The 18377-nt window shown below is 47.3% G+C and overlaps 1 protein-coding gene across 1 annotated transcript in view; it reads left to right on the top strand.

Moving 5' to 3' along the window:
* Positions 1–8641, top strand: part of Galnt18 (polypeptide N-acetylgalactosaminyltransferase 18) — a 311123-nt gene extending 302482 nt beyond the window's left edge. Inside the window, exon 11 of the mRNA XM_021167493.2 lies at positions 8214–8641. Coding sequence (XP_021023152.1) covers positions 8214–8360 — 147 coding nt within the window. The 3' untranslated portion in view covers positions 8361–8641. The remainder of the gene's footprint in view (positions 1–8213) is intronic.
* The last annotated feature ends 9736 nt before the right edge of the window (positions 8642–18377 follow it).

Below are 18377 nucleotides of genomic sequence, written 5' to 3'. Positions count from 1 at the left end.
GAGAGAGAGAGAGAGAGAGAGAGAGAGAGAGAGAGAGAGAGAGAGAGAGAGAGAGAGAGATATTCTCCCTATAACCAGATTTGTGACTAGTGTGGAAGAAATCTTTTATATTAAGCAGATGTTCTTATTCCACAGAGTGGAGTACAAATTGGTTTGAATATGTTTTGAAAGAGGAAATTTTGTCAGGCTCTATAGCTTGTACTTTATGCTAGCCAACCCCAACTGTCATTTCTTCATGGAAGTATTGATACAACTGAAAATCCGAGGTTACATGGAAGAAGGCCCACTTCCCAGCCCTGACTTGCTTCATTCTTGGAAGGAATGTCAGTAAGAGCAAAGGTGTCCATTGGTGCCAAGAAAGAGGAGTTTTAGGGAGTATAAGATGTCTGGGGAAAGCCCAGAGCCCAGCTTGCCTATTAAGGTTGGTTCTGCTTTCTGGGGTCTAATATGATAACCTGAAATGAGACAAACATTCTCCTGTAAAAACAAAAGCTATCTGCAGGCACGTTTCCCAGAGGCACTTCTAACCTTGCCCGAGTGTCCTCCACTCAGGCAAGGAGGCGCCCTGGACTTTCCCCAGCTCAGCCCCAAGCACTGTCAGCACATCCAGCCTCGAGAAGCTTTTGTGCTGAAAAGAAAGGGCTATCATCGGGTGTTTCATTATGGCTCTGGGATAAAGCAGCTTTTCATTTCCAGGTCACAGGAAAGGGTGCGAGTGGGACTGTCCAGTTCCCAGCGATTGACAACGCTTTGTTTAGAGCCTGTTTTCTTAGTTATTTTTAAAATTAGAGCAATCAGCATTTTCTTCTTCCTTCTCTTCCTGCAGTGATCAGGGCCAGGGGCAGATGTGATTGCTCAGCTCCCCAGAACTGCATGGGATTTTAAAAAGAATCAAATATTTATATAGTGTTTATAGCATGCTAGGCACTATACTAACCTTTTATAAGTAATACTTTGAAACCATGGCAGGCCTATGGAGCACCTGCAAACATGAGGAAACTGAGGCACAGACAGGTTAAGTGATTGTTAGAAGTCAGACACAGGGATGCTGTCTTAAGAGTCCATACACCGGGCTGGCTCTGTCTTTGTCTAGAAAAACCCATTAGTGAGAATTTGAGGCTGGGGTTTCCCTGCTAGGTCAAGCATGTGTGAATGAACAGAATCACAGCCATCCTGGTCAGCTCTCCGGGCACTTGCATCTCCGGACCCCTTTCTACCTGTCCTCGCTTACTTGATCTTGCAAATACCCATTTTCAGTCAATGGCCTCACACAGCAAGTCCCAGGCAGAATCCCACTTAGGCTTGGGTGAGGCCCTTGAAGGAAGAAAACACCGAAGTGCATATTGAACACAGTAAGTGTTGAATATTCATACTACATAAAGAACACTTTACTCTACAAAACACCTAATCTCGGGGTTTCTGTAACCAGGCCTAATGTCCTGCCCAAGCTTTGAAGTATTTGATTACCAATCATTAAGTACTTAACCCAGAAACTCCTCAACTCACTGAGCTTAAAGCCCAGGACTCACAGGGCTGCTTGCCTTTTGGAAAATTCATTAGCAAGGAAGGTGGGGTAGGAGCTCCCAGGGAAGCAGAAGTCTGTGAATCCAGGATCTAGGATCTGGTACAACTTGACTTCAGATGTGCATCCCACTATAAGGAAAGCCAGCCCAGGCAGGCAGCCCAGAAGCTCTGGGGGCAAGCCAGGCCTTTCCTAAACAGGGTCACAGATGCTGTTGATCCTTGCAAGCTGGACCCATACCAGAACTGCCACGAGGACAGCACTTGGGACATTCTCAGGCCATCTCTGAGACCTACCAAATCTGAAAGCAGGGTAGTGGTTGAGTTTCCTGAGCACTCCGGTGATTCTCCTCTCCAGTGGACGACACCTGGGCTTCGATCCTGATCCCAACACTGGCTAACCAGGTTCTGAGCCAGCTCCTGAACCTCCCAGCTCAATATCTAATTTTATGAAGTAATAATAATAAAAAAATCTTCAGCTCTAACTCTCAGAGCTACAGTAAGGAAGACACCCCAGCATGCACCTCCCAAGTAGGGCAAGGATTGTTTAATGCTATCTGACCCACACCTAGCTACCATCTGACATCCCTGTGGGGAAACTATAGTAGAGAGATCTGTGCCTTAGGGTTGCATGGGTGATGACTTCCACGTGTCCCAGTATCCATAGTCCTCTGTGTTAATATCTTGAGTGGTCCAAGATGGTAAGTGAGATGATAGACAGAAGCCCAGAATGGCTCAGCCATTCCCCAGGTCACATGACCAAGACCTGAGAAAGAGTCATTTCTTCCTTGTTTCTGCTTGGGACCTTTGTAGTCACTCCTTTAGAAGGACCCAAAAGGGAAACTGAAACAAGGGCAGGGACTGGCTCTAGGAACCGTTATTAGTATTCTTCGTCCTATACATTCAACTTCCGCTTTGGTTTTTAATGGCTTCTTCCATATTTAATTTGGTTTCTATTCCAATTAAGCCCTCTGTGTGCTGCGGCTTCTCTCCTGCCAGGTTTAATTGCCCTTATTTAAATTCTTTAATTAAAAGTATTGTGTGTTTGTAGATTCCGTAGTTGTAAGTATTAAACAAATAATTTTGATGACTGGACTGGTAAACCAAACAAGCAGCAGGGTCTTACATGGAGAGAGAAAGGCTCAGATCTCAGCATCCAGCCCCAGCCCCAGCTCCAGAGCCAAGAAACTGGCCCAGAACTGCAGGCTAAGCTGCCCCCCCACACACACACACACTCGGGGATTAGAACAAGAGTCAGCTAATACTTGTCCCAGCATCTTTCCTTCTTTCCCACTTAGCCCAGCCCAGAACCCAGAGTGGCCTGCTTACCATGTGGATCATACCTAGGAAGTATTGGCTCTGCCTCTCAGATCAAAGCCAGAGTTCAGAGGCACCCCCACACACACACACACTCATGGGCCTCATCTCTTCCCTTTTACCAATGCTTCCTCTGCCTTTGCATAAACGCAGCCCAAAAGTTCCCTAAGCCTCACCGGAAGCCCATTCCTGCCTCTGGGGCTTTTCATTAGGATCCTGGACCTGCCCCTGGACTGGCATCTCTCTCCCCCATGTTTCATCTCAGATCTCACCTTTAGTAGAGGATCTCCTGGCCACCTCTTTCACCTGGCAGTCATCTCCTGCCCCAGCTTGCCGAGTCTCCTGCTGAGCTCCATGATTTGAGGCATAGCCTCATCAGCTCCTCTCCTTGCCGGAATCTGCTGCCAACTCTCCCTCAAGAGCACAGTTGCCAGAAGAACAAAAAAGCCTTCTCTTTCTCTGTCATGCATACATTGCAGCAGCTGGGAAGTGTGTATGACCCTTGGTAGATGCTCATTAAATATTTGGCAGTGGCTGGAAGGATGTATGAATAACATCCCTTTAGAGAAGCCTCAAATTGAACAGACCAAACCTCTTCGAATTCACTGAGACATCTTCCTCTATTCCAGCACTGAGTACCACCAGCGCCTTTAGTCTAGCTACTACCTCAGAGATAAGCATGGTGTGTGTGGGGGTGGTGGTGATAGGGTTTGCTGGTTACTTATCTAGTGGAGAACAGGGAATGGGGAAGGTTCCCTGGGGTTCCAACTGCCCTCTATGTGGCATCTTGGGAAAATCTCCCAGCCTCTCAGGACCTTAGCCTCCAGTTCTACAAAATGAGGGCTCCTACTATCTCCCACTCTGGGAGGTTGGGGGTATTGTAAGAAACTCATAAGATTATTCAGGGAACACAAGAGGAAAGGTACTAAGAAAATGGCAAATAACTTTAGTTCCAGTGCAGTATCTACAGATCAAGACACAGATGGGAACAACGCCAGGCTGCTTCCTAGGGTGAGGAAGCTATGAGGAGAAGGAGTCAAAGCTTATTTGCAAGCCTGGTGAGTAGTAGGAAAATGGCTGGCATTTGCAGTGCCCAAGGCTGGTGCTAGCTCTACCACCAAAGATGGTTGGGCTGTATCCCATCCCCCAAGCATGGTTCCTGGAAGCATTGGAGGCAGCTCACTTTGTTCACAGAGCTCTTTCTGCTGAGGAGAGAGCTTCTGGCCTCATACACAGCGAATCAAGCAGTCAAGTGGTGTCCCCTCTACCTACCCCATTCCTGTTCTTGGACTTGAACCACTTCTTGTACACCCTTCTGGAAGGCCATAATGGCAATTTCTACCCAATGATCCAATATGGGATGTCTGCGGGGTGCTGAGCGCATGGGTTGGGTTGGGGCAGGTTAGGGCCTGGGAAATATCAGCCTTACATCTCTGAAGGAGACTCTTTTACTCCTTCCTCACTCTCTTGCCTTGAGAAGGTGCCCAAGGAAGGCCTGAACGGCAGGAGTGGCTGTGGGGAAAGGAGGGGCTACAGTTGTTTCTCTTCCACAATGTTTTCCAAGCTCTGGTGGCCTAGGAGATGTGAAGCAGCCCAACCTCACTGTTGGCAGGGCCTGCTTTTGGCCCCAGAGATGTTCTAAGAAGCCAAAATCTGCAACATAATGGATGGAGCTTGGTCCATCCCCATTTCCATGACCCCTCTCCCATGCTGGTGCCCTGAACACCCTCGTGTGTGTATGTGCTGTATTACAGCAGAGAAATAGGTCTCCCATCAGCCCAACTGCACAACCTCCCAAGAGTCATTCCTTAGCCCTACAGACAAGTAAAGGGGGAAGGGTTGGTGGGAGGGAGGCTTGCCCAGGTCTCTACAGTAGAAGCAGGGAAGAATTGAGAAGCAGAATTGACCTCAGGGTCAGTGCTCTCCAGTCTCCACCTCAGGGCCTAAAATGAGACAGACCTTGGACTTAGAGAGCTGGGCTGGTCCTAACTCCCTGCCTGAGCTCTATTCCTACCTTCAGGGGCAGGACAGACAGCCTGTTGGTGAGGTGAAGAAATGAGGGCAGCCAACCACACTACCACTTTAGAACCGTGAACCAATAATAGGACTCAGCTTGACATGGTTCAACAGATATACTCAGGTTTGGGGGCCACAAGATTTACACAGATGCGGTGGGAACTGGGGATGACAGTACAGTGAGCTGGTCTTGCTTGGAGCAAGTGTTACTGGATGCTTTGGGGCCCCCAAATCCAGCCTTTGAAGGGCAGGATGGTGACTTAAGGCAGATGACAAGTTCAACAAGGACAGTTTGAAGTGTCCTTTATGGCTGTTCCATCATAGTACAGGAGCAAGGTGTGACTGCCAAAGTGCCAATTCTGGGCCATGTTGAAGAAGCCTATTGTCTAGGGTGAAGCAGCCCCAACCTCATTCTGATCAGCGAAAGCTAACTGGTGCTTATTCAAAGAGCCCTAGTGGAGAACTAACGCAAGCTTGTTGCACAAGGCACTAGGAAAGGGAAAGTGGAAAATCAAGGAAGGGAAAATGTGAAAAAGAGCAGCCCTCAGTGAAAGCCTGAAGGAAATGGTGTGGCCCCTATAGATGCTCTGAGCAAGAGTTAGTCCATGGGAAGGGGATGCTCTGAGGAAGGTGGCTGTGAGGAAAAGCTCTTGCTGGGGAGGGGATAGTCTTCCTCCCTGGAGGTGCCAGGCACAGTGGAAAGCCCTATAGTGCTGTGGCTGAGTACAGAGGCCATTCAGTCTGCAAGTAACAGAGAGGGCTGGTCTGCAGTGTCCCGTAACATGGAGGGCGGGGGGGGGGAGGAATTTGGGGACCAATCCTTCCTCTGGCCTCAGAGCCTGTGCCTGTGCTGCAAGGGGAACACAATGTCCCCCCACCCCCACCCCGACTCCCTTGCTTCTGTTGTTTCTCTGCTCTTGAGATAATGAGTCACAGTTCTCCCCAGCTGAAGGCCTGGGTGTAGAGTGCAGGGGGAGGGGCTCATGCTAGTCACTTGTATGCTCATAACATGGCTTGCGTGATCTTCTGGGCTGTCGCCTACACAACAGGAATGGCAAATTCTAACCCCTCCTGGGCACTCGCATACCCACACCCTATACTTTGTACCCTCGCTACTCATTCTCTGCCTCCTTTACCTGATCTATAAAGTGTTTTCTAGGGGAGCTAGGATTTTCATTTAGTAGTTGTTTCTCTTACAGATTTATTTATGTTTATTTTGAGTGTATAAGTGTTTTACCTGCATGTATGTGTGCCGTATGCAAGCATGGTGCTTGCAGGCCAGGAAAGGGCATCTGATCCCTTAGAGCTGAAGTCGCATACATCTGTGACCTTCCCTGTGGGGTTGGGAATGGAACCCACATACTCTGGAAAATTAGCTCTTGACTGACAAGCTACCTTTCCAGACATTTAGCTTTTTTTTTTTTTCCCTCTAATTGAAAGTTAACTCATGTATAGAAAAGCATACAAAAATTCATGTTCAAGTCAATAATTCAAAGCAAAACTAACACCCAGGTCAGGAAACAGCATGGTACCATATCCCAGAATGCCTCTTCATATCCTTCTACCTTTACTCTCTTTATCCCAATAGGTGACTTACCATCCTGACTTTAACATTTCTGTTTTACTTGACCAGTGGGAAGTGGATCAGACAATTATATTTATTGTTTTGTCTGGCTTCTTTAGCTCAACGTTGTACTTGTGACTATGTTTCGTTGCCATATAGTATTCCACTATATAAACAGACTGTGAGTTATTTATCCATCTATTCTTGATGGAGGTTTGGGCTGTTCCCACTTTGAAGCATTCATTCATGTTTCCAAATGCCTTCATGTATGTATCTTTCATGCACACATTCCAATTTGATATCAGCCCAGGTGGAATTGTTAGGTCATGGAGTACACATGTTCAACTATAATAGATATGAGCCATTTTCCAGGTAGACCTGAGAAGTATGTCTTTGTGTTCTCTGGGGAGGCTGGCAGTTGGTTGCCATGGGGATGGTTGTGGCCACCTTGGAATGAGCTCCTTACTAGAGAGGCTTGCTTTCTCTCCTTCACACAGTGAACTTCCTGGCAGGCGTGAGCTGGAGACAGTACAGGATTTAAAAAAAAAAAGAATACCATGCCAGCTGGGTACCCTGGAGGAGATGGCAGGAATCCTGGGTAGGAGGTGGATAGGATCTGGGTTTTGAGGTGCGGCTCTGGCTCAACCTGCCACAGAACTATGTAGAGGAGGCCAAGACACTGAGATGCACATAGGCCAGAAACCTGGAAGAAGCTGGGGTATGGTACAGGGAAGAGGCTGGAGAGATAAGCAGCCCTGAGCCTTTAGCACTGGGGTGTTTCTGAGTCTGAGCATGCATGTCAACATGATCACCAATCATTGGGATTGTGAAGAAGTCAGATGGCAGGAGCCAAAGCCATGATGGAAGAGGGATTTGGGGTAGTCCGAGGCACGAGGGAAGTAGATTTGACAGTTCAGGAATCAGATGAGTGTGGGAAATTGCTTGAGTTTCCCACACAAGCACCTGGTTACCGCCAAGATGGGGAACATGGGATGAGTGGGTTTCTTGTGCTAGGTGAGTTAGCAGGTCGTGCCTACTCTTGAGATCATGATCGTTCAAGCAACTCTGATTAAAACCCAAATCCAGCTGAGCACAACCAAGGTGATGACAGATCCTAAGACATCCCAGGGTCTCAGCAGGCTCAGAGCCAGTAGTCCCTGAGTATCTCAGCTGGGCTGCTATGTAAATGCTTTTGAGAATACCACTTCCTTCAGAGGCTTTTGGACATAAGCAAAGTATTTGTGGCTACAAAACCTTCCAAAATATCAGTTGTATGAGAGACCCATGTGTGCTCAGGACTTGAGAGCCTAAGGGCCAAATAGACAGACAATATCCAAGGACATGAGTTTTCTTAGGCCATCCCTCACAACTTTCACGGTCTGTGGGAGGCCCAGCAAGGCCTGGCCTAGCACTTCCCTAGGCTGGGAAGTGCACAGATGCAGGTTGATCCTGGAGAGGCCAGGCCCTAAGAATGAGGTTTCTTAGAGCAGGAGCCAGCCCCTTGACTAGGAGCTAGCTCTAGGAGCCAAGCAGTGTGCCACAGCTCCAAATGGTAGACAGAAGTTGAGGTAGGGATAGCTCTACCTCTACAAAGAACTAGGGTCTTATGGGGAAACTGAAGCATACATCTAAGCTCGAAAAATACACAGGAGCTAAGGGAATCTGCGGCATTCTTGGGAATGCTAGTTCCCAAGCCATCTGAACTGACGAAGCTACTCCCCAAGCATGGGACTCTTTGGATCCACCTGGTTACCTCTATGGCCTCTGATGCTCTCTCTTTCTGTCTGGCTCCTAGGGAGGCTCCATCCAGAACCGCAAGTCCAAGCGCTGCCTGGAGCTGCAAGAGAACAGTGACATGGAGTTTGGTTTCCAGCTGGTGCTGCAGAAGTGCTCGGGACAACACTGGACTATCACCAATGTCCTGAGGAGCCTGGTGTCCTGACCCTCCACAGGTGCCATCGGCCACCGCTTTGCTACTGTGTAGCATCAGCTGCAATGCCGCCTGCTGTCACGTGGGGCTGCCCGGAGTCTGAGAGGGAGAGCCAAGTGGGTGGCCTCCCCCACAAAAGAGCTTTTTATTTCCTATTCAATTTTCATGGAGTTTATAGAGAGACGCAGAGAGGTGGGTGAGGGTATAGTATCCTGAACTATTTTACAACTGTAAATAGGGGACAAATGGAAAATATTTATAACTGGCAATAAAATATTATTGATTAAGAAAAGTCTTCACAGTCATTTGGTGCCCTGGCTCCTCTGAAATTGGAGTCTGGTAGCTTATCATGTGTCTTCAATGCTCTTTCTTCTTCACGTTCTTGAGAAAAACAACTTTAAACCCCTGCAGATGATGAAATTTGATGAACTTCATAAAGACTCTATTAGGTAAGGTCAGTGTCTGTGGTGCTGAGGTCAGGATCTTAACGCGTCTCTGAGCACAGTGCTGTCCATAAGGCACGTGCCAGGAGCAACTCAGAGGAGGGCACTGGACCCTCAGGCTCCCACGCTGAGGGCAGGTCCTTCCCTGCTTCCTCCATGTGAGCTGGTGCCTGGGACAGGCTTGGCCTCAGAAGATGTTACTTGAGTCCTAAGTGTCATCCACTGACAGACACTAATCTACACCACCTTCTCCTGAAGTCACCAAGTCGCCTCTCCAGGCTATCCACTGCCCCTCCCCCCATGACACTTGCTTGCCTCTATCCAGTCCTAAGACCTATTTGGCTCCCTCCTTGAATTGCAAAGCAACAGCTTCTTGTGGCCCCTGTAACACAGTGCCATACCCTAAGTGGCTTAACAGAAAAGTAGCACTTTACTGTTCTAAAGTCTGGGAGTTCAAAATGAAGGCTGAAAGGGAATCTGTTCTGTGCCTCTCTCCCAGCTTCTAGAAGCTCAGGTAAGTGTTCATTGGCAAGTAGACGCCTCTCTTCTCTCTGCCTTCACATTATCTACCTTGTACGTGCCTGTCTCTCATGCCCAACTTTCCCATCTTTATTAGGATGCCAGTCCTCTATTGATGGAGAGGGAGCAATTTAAATTGTAAATTTGATGAACTTAATAAAGACTCTATTACCTAATAAGGTCAGGTTCTGTGGCACTGAGATCAGGATCTTAACGGGTCTCTGAGCACAGTTCTATCCATCAGGCATGGCTCACCTAATCATGGCTCCATGTCAGCCCTGTTGGGCTCAGCCTGGGAGACCGGAAGTCCCTACAGTGGAGCATCTTCCTTGAAGTCTGCTTGTAAAGCCCCATCCCCTCCAATAGCATCCTTCTAGCTGCTCCTGTCTCAGTCCAAAGAGCCTGCCTCTTCTTGGGGACTCCTTTAGTTCAAGGGACCTCTCCCTTCACACCACCTCCAATCCTCCAGTCCTAAGGCTCAGTCCCTTCCAGACTGGGGTCCACCCACATTCATCCCTCCTCCCCCTCTTCTTACCTGGCCCTCTTTTCCAGAGGCTCCCAATCTAAGCAGTGATCTATTTAGAACTAGTAATTCTTAGAAACTTGACTAGGAAACCCACTGTCCTGAATGCTTCTGGGGTGAGAGGTCTGTTGCTTTGGCCACTGTTTGCCACCTCTCCCCAGAACCCAATGCAACACAAGACTCACTTAGAAGGTCCCTTAGGTCTTCCCCAGGCCACTGTCACAGACTGTAGTGGAATTTTACACTTACCCCTCCAAAGAGTCCCCTGGGCTCTAGCAGATCAAAGAGGTCATCTGCCAAGCTGGTCACACACGTTGGTCACACCTGCTGGTCACCACCCAGGACGTCTAAACGTGGAACTACCATTCCCCAAGAAGAGGTTCCTATAGGGCTTCTTCTGAGCCCGTAAAGTTCTGGCTCCCCACTCTCTTTTCCATTCTCACATCTCTGCTATTAGCCCCATGCTTTTCTAAACTGGCACCTGTCTCTGGCACCTGTCTCCAATCCATCCTTCTAGATCCACTGTCTGCCCTTGCCTCTCTGCTCATTTCCATCAGTCAAGAAGCAGGTATAAAGCTGGGTGTAGTAGAACATGCCTTTAATCTCAGCACTCAGGAAACAGATGGGAGTGGATTTTTATGAGATGGGGGCCAACCTAGTCTACAGAGTGAGTTGTAGACCAGCTGAGGCTACATAGTAAGATGCCTTCTCAAAAAACAAACAACAACAGATCTCAAGCAGAGGGATGAATGTGGGTGTTCACTCTTTTCTTTCCAGGCCCCTCCTCATGGGAAGATGCCACTCACATTCGGGGTGATCATCCCTTCTCACACCTGGGAAGACCCTCATATACACACCCTGAGGTATGCTTCTGTGGTGATTCTAAATCTCATCAAGTAGACAGTCAATGTGCCCAGAGTCCAGTCCCCACACAAGCAGTGTTAGTTAACAAGTAGGCCCTGGAATTTTAATTCTGATATCAGAAACTATCCACAATGTAGCAAGCAAGCATTGTAGGTGACATTCCTGATAAATGTCAAAAATCACTCCCAGATCCCATCTTGGCTAGGCCACACCTATCTTGACTCCTATGCTCACCCAAGTCATCGCCTTCAACATCAGCCATGCATGTTGCTCTGCTGCATGCCTGCCAACCACATGTGCCTGCACCCACCCATGCTCACACCCATGCTACCTGTACCACACTCTAGTGTACAGGATAGGGGCAAAGAGTGGACCTTGAGCCAGATAGCCTAGGTTCAAGTCCCAGTCGTAGCCCTTGCAGGCTGGGTGATCTTTACAGTGCCTTGACTTCCCTGTGCATCTCTTAAGGACATAGGGATACTAGGACCAGGAAGATGGCTTGGTTGGCAGGGAGCATTGCCACACAAGCCAGAGGACCTAAATTTGATTCCCATAATCTAAGTAAAATGCTAGTTGTGGTGGTGTGTGTTTGTTATCCCAGTGCTGGTGGTGCTGGGGGGTGAGGTGATGGGGAAGGAGTGAAGGGAAGAAGCAAGCGATACCTCGGGCTCTTGCACAGCCTTGCCAACTTGGCAAGCCCTCGTGTCCCAGGGAGAGACCCTGGCTTAAACAAACAACATAAACAGCCAAAGAGGACCTACGCATATACTAAGGCATCAATAGAATGCCTTTCATAGTTTAGTGATGAAAAATAAATATGTCAAATTCATAGACCTGTGCTGGATCTATATAGTAAGTGCTAGAAAGTTCTGGCTGTTATAATTTGGCCCATTGATATACTGGTTACTGTCACTAATACCTGCCAATACCCAATACTGTTACTGTCACTAGTTCCTATCAATACCTATGCAAATAATAACATCTATGCCACTCCATACCCACAGTTTACCAATCTTTCAACATCTGCATCTCTGCTACCAGCGAACACTCATCTGTACCACCCACCCAGAGGCACCTGCCCTCACATTCTGTAAGCAGCCCCACAAAAGTCACACATCCTTGCCCTCCTATCAAATGCAGCCCCCACATCAACCCATTCCCTACAACTCTGGGGAACAACTCCCATCCCCAAAACATGGGGACAGTGAAGACAGTACAGTGGCTTTTCTCCCTCCTGGGACACAAACTCACCCTCTCCATGAGCCTTAAATACCCGAGGGAGAGCAGAGAGCCTGGGATGGTACCTTGATTCCTCATCACCTGGGTTTTGGAACCACAGACCGGCCCAGGATCTCTGGGATTCTTATGTATAACTGTAAGAAGTAGGAGCAGATGGTAGGTGTGGGCAGAGGCAAGAAGTCAGAGCATAAAGGAGGGAAGAGCTGAGGAATCCTCAACCTCACCTCATGGAAGCCTGGGCTGGCTACTGCAGCAAGCTAATTAGCAGCTGTTTAGGACTTCTGGACACCCTGGAGTGAAAGCATTATTTTTCTTAATGACTTTGCACATTAAACAACTTTGTTTCCTGTCTCTACCACCCTCCCCAATACTAGAAAGAGCCGTCTGAGCATATCCCATAAGACCTCCTGGACCTCCAGCCTTCTGCTCGGTTCACAGCTCGCATCCATAACTCAGCCCCCTGCCTTGCACAGCCCTGCACATTGGTCCATCTGTTACAAGGAATGCGGGAGACTACACTTCCCTGCCCACTGGAGACAGACACGGTAGTCAGCAATACCAATCGGCAGAAGGCTGCCAGTGCTCTGGCATTGTCATAACCTGTCCCAAAGGTCACCTGCCAACAGCCCCATGCCTGCAGTCCCCCCAGGTGTCTGCATCTCTTTTCGAGACTGCTCTCTTGCCTCAGGCTCCTGCCAAACATAAATATAACCAGACTCATCCCTTGCCTAAAACCTTACAATAGCCAACTCAGACACCAGCCTCAAAACTTCCTCCCTCAGCAAAGCCAGAGAAGTTCCTGGGCCAGGGCTAGTGAGGTGGCTCAGCAATCAAAGGTCTCTGCTGCCAAGACAGGATACCTGAATTTGATCCCTGGGACTCACATGATGAAAAGAGAAAAACAATACCCAAAAGCTGTTTTCTAACCTACACATGAGTGTTGGGGTAACCAAGCATTTGTGTGTGAGTGTGTGTGTTTGAGTCTCTCTCTGTCTCTCTCTCTCTCTGTCTCTGTCTCTCTCTCTTTCTCTGTGTGTGTGTGTGAGAGAGAGACTGTGTGTAGATACCTTGTCTCTCTGTCTCTCTCTGTCTCTGTCTCTCTCTGTCTCTGTCTCTCTCTGTCTCTGTCTCTCTCTCTCTTTCTGTGTGTGTGTGTGTGTGTGTGTGTGTGAGACTGTGTGTAGATACCTTGTCTCTCTGTCTCTCTCTGTGTCTCTGTCTGTCTCTCTCTCTCCCCCTCTGTGTGTGTGTGTTTGTTTATTTGTTTGTTTGTTTTTAAGCATTCAGACTAGGAAACTGAGGTAAAGCAGGCACACAGGAGAAAAGGCTGGCCTTCAATTGGCCTTGTTTACAGGACATCTGCAGCCCAACCCACCTCTCCAAGGATATATTAGTATCTCTTGTTCCTTGTCCTTTTTCAGGAAGTTTTTCTTGGAGCGTATATTAGTTTTCTAGGGTTTCTAAAACAAAGACCCACAGATGGGAGGCTCAAATAATAGAAATTCACTGTCTCCCAATTAATTTCAAACTGGAAGCAGGCAAGGCTGACCCCTTGTGAAGGTTTGGAGGACAGCCTCCTGCATACCTCTTTCCTTGGCTGGTAGATGGTGATTGCTGCCTAGCTGTCTTCACATTCATTCACACATGACTATTTCCAATTCCTTACAAGGATGCCAGTAACACTTGGTGAATACTCACCCCTACAATATGACCTTGTATGAATTTCCTTGCCACTATAAAGACCATTTCCAAGTAATGTGGTATTCTTCATTACACAATGATTCCATTTAAATCCATATATATATATATATATATATATATATATATATATATATATATATATATATTGGGATGACACAATTTGAGCCATAACAATGAAGCAAAGGATGGGCCTCTGGATGTAACCTACATTCGCTCCCACTTCACTCAGGGGAGTTCTACATTCTTCGAGGGACAACCATATTGTTCTAGCCTCCCTGAGAACTAGGTGACAGGGAGTTTTCCATGAAGTGCCATTATCTTCTGCATCCACATCCATTTAATTAAAAAGGAAACTGTCCAAGATGTGACCCCTGTATGTCAGTATTTACATCAAGACTGTTGTCTCACACTGACTTCAGTCTGATAGAAGGGCAGGGATCCACTCAATAAGATGAGTCAATAGGTCAGTGACTCAGCACGGGAAATGTACGCAGTCCAACTCTGCTCACTTTTAGCACCATGATGCATGAGGTGAGTCAGCCAGTTATGGAAGAAGGCTAGGAAGCCTGTTGTCACCTAGGAGCTTGATATGGATAATACCAGGGCCCAGAGGATCAGGCAAGCCAGAGTCTACCTGTGTCCAGGCTGAGAAGAGGAAGCCACAGCCCAGGGGAAGAGAGAGGAGAGAGGGGAGCTGATGAGCAGAGGCAGCAGACATCAGAGGGTCCTTTGAGTGTTTCCTGGTTACCCTAGACCTAATTCATAGACAACCCTGCTATCCTTTTCCCTAAGTGGGTTGAGTAGCTCCCTGCTTGTTACAACAAGCAAGACTGATGGAGGGTGGGTATAAAAAAAAAAAAAAAGGAAAGAACTGAGCCACTATTACTCAATCATGTGGACTAGTACACAGTTCCTACAGCTGCTAGCCACATGTGTCATAGGGGGACATCTTTCCACTCCTGGTATATACATGTACACGTAGCTTATATGGCCTCTTACAGACACATGCACACACATAGTATGTTAGACATACATGCAAAATACCTGTCACAGAGACATACTTGCTCATACACATAATATGCTAACATGTGCATGCAAACATACACAAAGAGGAAAGCGATGTTTGCCCGTCCCTGAATCTGCTTTTACAAGGAAAGAGCTGTTGTCATTGGAAGTAAACCAGGGGCTGCTGAAAACCACCATCGCTTTCCACCACCTCTTTCCAAATGCAAGCGATGTAAAGCAGTCCTGAGACCAGGCACTGGGACCTCCCGGCCCTTGTATCCTGTGTTCATCCTCCTTAGTTGTGGTTATGACAGTCTAAAGTCAAGAAGAGTGACAGGGAAGTCACTCAAATGTATCACCTCTGGGTATGTTTCTTCTCTGGCTCCAGTTCTACACATGAGGGTGAGGAGGGAAACAACCCTGCAGAAGATCTGACCTGACCCTGAGGCACCCTCACATATCACTGGCTCTCCTCCTAGCTCAGCATCACTCCCCAACCCCACACGGGGACTCTAGCCTCTCTTGAGTGCTTTGGTACCATTACTATCAAGAAAGATTCTGGGAATGCATAAGGTCACTGTGGGAACATTTTCAAATTAAGCTTACCTGCTGCCACACTGTGGAACTGCCTGAGTCTTGACTCAGTCTCACTGCTGCTGGACCCAGGGGAAGAGGGAGGAAGGAGACCTGCTGTGGCCCAGACCAGTTCTGTGGGCGTGTGGCATGAGGTTTCAAGCTGGAGAGTCATCTTGGCTTGGTGTAAAACTAAACTGTCACTATCTGGATATTTTCAATGCTTTCTCACAGGGACACCATGTGGTACAGCCACTCCACCTTTGAACAGGCATTTTGTAGACACGGTCTTTTTGTTTTTGTTTTTGTTTTTAATGTCCCCAACTGTTTGTTGTACTGCTTTCCCCACTACCTTTTTTAAAATTGGATATTTTCCTTATTTACATTTCAAATATTATCCCCTTTTCCAGTTTCCCCCCTCTTGGAAACCGCCTATCCTACCCTCCCTCCCCCTGCTTCTATGAGGGTTTTCCTACACTCACGCATCCACTCCCACCTTCCCGCCTTTGATTCCCCTACACTGGAGCATCTATGGAGTCTTCATAGGACCATTGGGAGGGTGTTCTGTAACCCTTCAGTGGTGGGGGTCTACCTTCTGACTAATGCTACTGCCTACTTCATAGACATATATCCCTGGTCTCAGCTATAACCCTCCAAGTTTGTCCCACTTTGTTTTCTGTTGCTGTGATGAACACCATGGCAAAAGCAACTTGGAGGGGGAAGGGTTTAACTTACAACTCCTAGGTCATACTCCATCACCAAAGGGAAGTAGAAGCCATGAAGGAACCCTACTTACTGGCTTGCTTAGCTCCCTTCTCTATGCAACAACTAAAGACAACCTAGTTGGGATAGCACTTCCAGGGCCCTTCTACATCAATTTGTAATTAAGAAAAAAAGGCCCCCATAGATATAACCACAGGTCAATGCAATGGAGGAACTTCCTCAATAGAGATCCCCTCTTCCCAAGTTGATAATGGAAACCGACTATGAGAGTCTTCTTGCTACACTGCTGACTTGGCCTTTCCCTCCCCCATTAGAGAAGGGACTGAAGTGGCCGTGTATGTTCCCCTGCTGAGCTCTCTGGGTGATGGCTGGTGTGGGGAGAAAATTGCAGGCCATGAAGGTCCTAAGAGATGGTAACAAACACTTATCAAGGACTCTGATGGCTGTGTGTGGAGGAAAGTTTTCTCTGCTCATTTTCTCATGTAAAATTCATCATAACCTTATCACTGTCTTCATCACCCTTATTTCACGGATGAGAAGAATAAGCCACAGAAAGGCCAGATACTCTATAAGAACATCTACCCAGCAGGGGTTGGATGCAAAAGGCAGAGCCTACTCCCTTAGTGTCTACTATTCTATTCTACCCTCCTTGCAGCCCCTGTGAGCCCACCATCATTTCATGCTTTAAGCTCCCATCAATTAATTAAGGTGGTCCACGCTGAGGCTTAAGCTGTGACTTCATTGAAGACACACAGGAGCTTATACCATCCTCACGAGTGTTTTTGACAGCTTACTCAAACTCATAGTAGCCTAATAACATTATTTTACAGAAAAGAAAACTGAGGCAAGGTCTGGAGAGATAGATCAGTTTTAAAAATAAAAACAAACCAGGTATGGTGGTGTAAGATTGTAATCCCAATGCAGGTGAGATGGAGACAAGCAGGCTCCCTGGGACTCACTGGCTGGCCAGTCTAGCCAAATGGGTGAGTTCCAGAACAGAGAGAACCTGTCTCCAATGCAAGATAGACAGCCCTAAGAAACAACATCCAAAGTCGACTCATCTCCTGCCTCCACACACATGCACACATAGAAAAGAAACTGAGGCATGGAGATTAAATAGCTTTCCTGAGGTGACACAGCAAACAAGCATTTATAGCCAGAATTTAGGCTGGAACAGCTTCCTGCTTGCCTAGCTGTGGTCCTAACCATGATGTCTGTCGTATGACCTTCCAGCCACCTTGCTATGTGCCTGTAAGATGCGCAGGACATGACCATGGTTTTCAACACCACGCCTGTTCTGATTCCCCAGTAATCCTGACCTTCNAAACGTGACCATGGTGGGAATGTGATTAATGAGCCAATTATTTCTGTGAAGACATTGTGCAAAATAAATAGGCCATTTCCCTTCAATTTACTGTTTTAATAAATAAATAGCGTTCCATGCTCTGGTTTTGTTTATTGCTGCTCATACCTGAACGTGTGTGATGGATCTTCTTGTTGTTCATTTCTAAAATTAATCAGATCTGCCTGGTGACTTTGAAATATGGGATCACATTTGTCCTTCTGTGTTAACACCACAACAGCCAGGTGGGGACAAGAAGAAGGTGTGCATGAGAGAAGGGTGATCAGAAGACATGGTGCCCAGCATTCTCCATCCATGTCAACAAGACTCCAGGCTCTGAGCACCCACACATGAGAACTTACTGCAAGTGGGGCCCAAGAAGTAGCTACACAATTTACAAGTCAGGAGAAGCCACCACCCATGAACTGCAAGGGCATGAAGAGGGACAGAAATAGATTCACTTCTTAAATCTTCAGCGCTCAGAGCAACCAAACTAGATGCACTGAGTAAAACCAGCCCACCCAAAGCCCTGCCAAGTGACCTTCTCTTCAAGCTCGCCGTGTTTCCCAGTATTATGTGACTGGCTGGTTTTTGTAAGACCCCAGGTGCAGGCCCTGCTTGATTGGCAAGTTCAAGGTGGTCAGAAGCCAAAGAAGCCCAGCATGACAATAAAACAACAACAACAACAACAACAAAAACAACAACAACAAAAAAAAACAAAAGAAAAAAAGAGTTTGATAAGATGAATGACCAATGAGAGCCAGTGAGTAAAAGTGAAATAGATTCATATTTATGTCATCAACTCCAAAACAAGTGCCATTGCTGTTTTCATGTAGAGCACAGGTACAGAATTGTTTCTCCATGTCACTAGGTCTGTCAGCATGAATTTAATAATAAATGGTACTCAACATTGGAGCTGGCGAGGTGGCTCAGTGACTAAGAGTACTTGTTGCTCTTGCAGAAGACATGGGTTCAGTTCCCAGCATGGAACACAGTGGCTCACAACCATTTATCACTCCAGTTCCAATAGGTCTGACCTCTGTGGACACCAGATACACACAGAGTATACCTACCACATGCAGGCAGTATACTTATAC

The sequence above is a fragment of the Mus caroli genome, chromosome 7 (genome assembly GCF_900094665.2).
Source record: "Mus caroli chromosome 7, CAROLI_EIJ_v1.1, whole genome shotgun sequence".
Lineage (NCBI taxonomy): Eukaryota > Metazoa > Chordata > Mammalia > Rodentia > Muridae > Mus > Mus caroli.
This window is presented reverse-complemented; position numbering and strand designations above follow the sequence as displayed.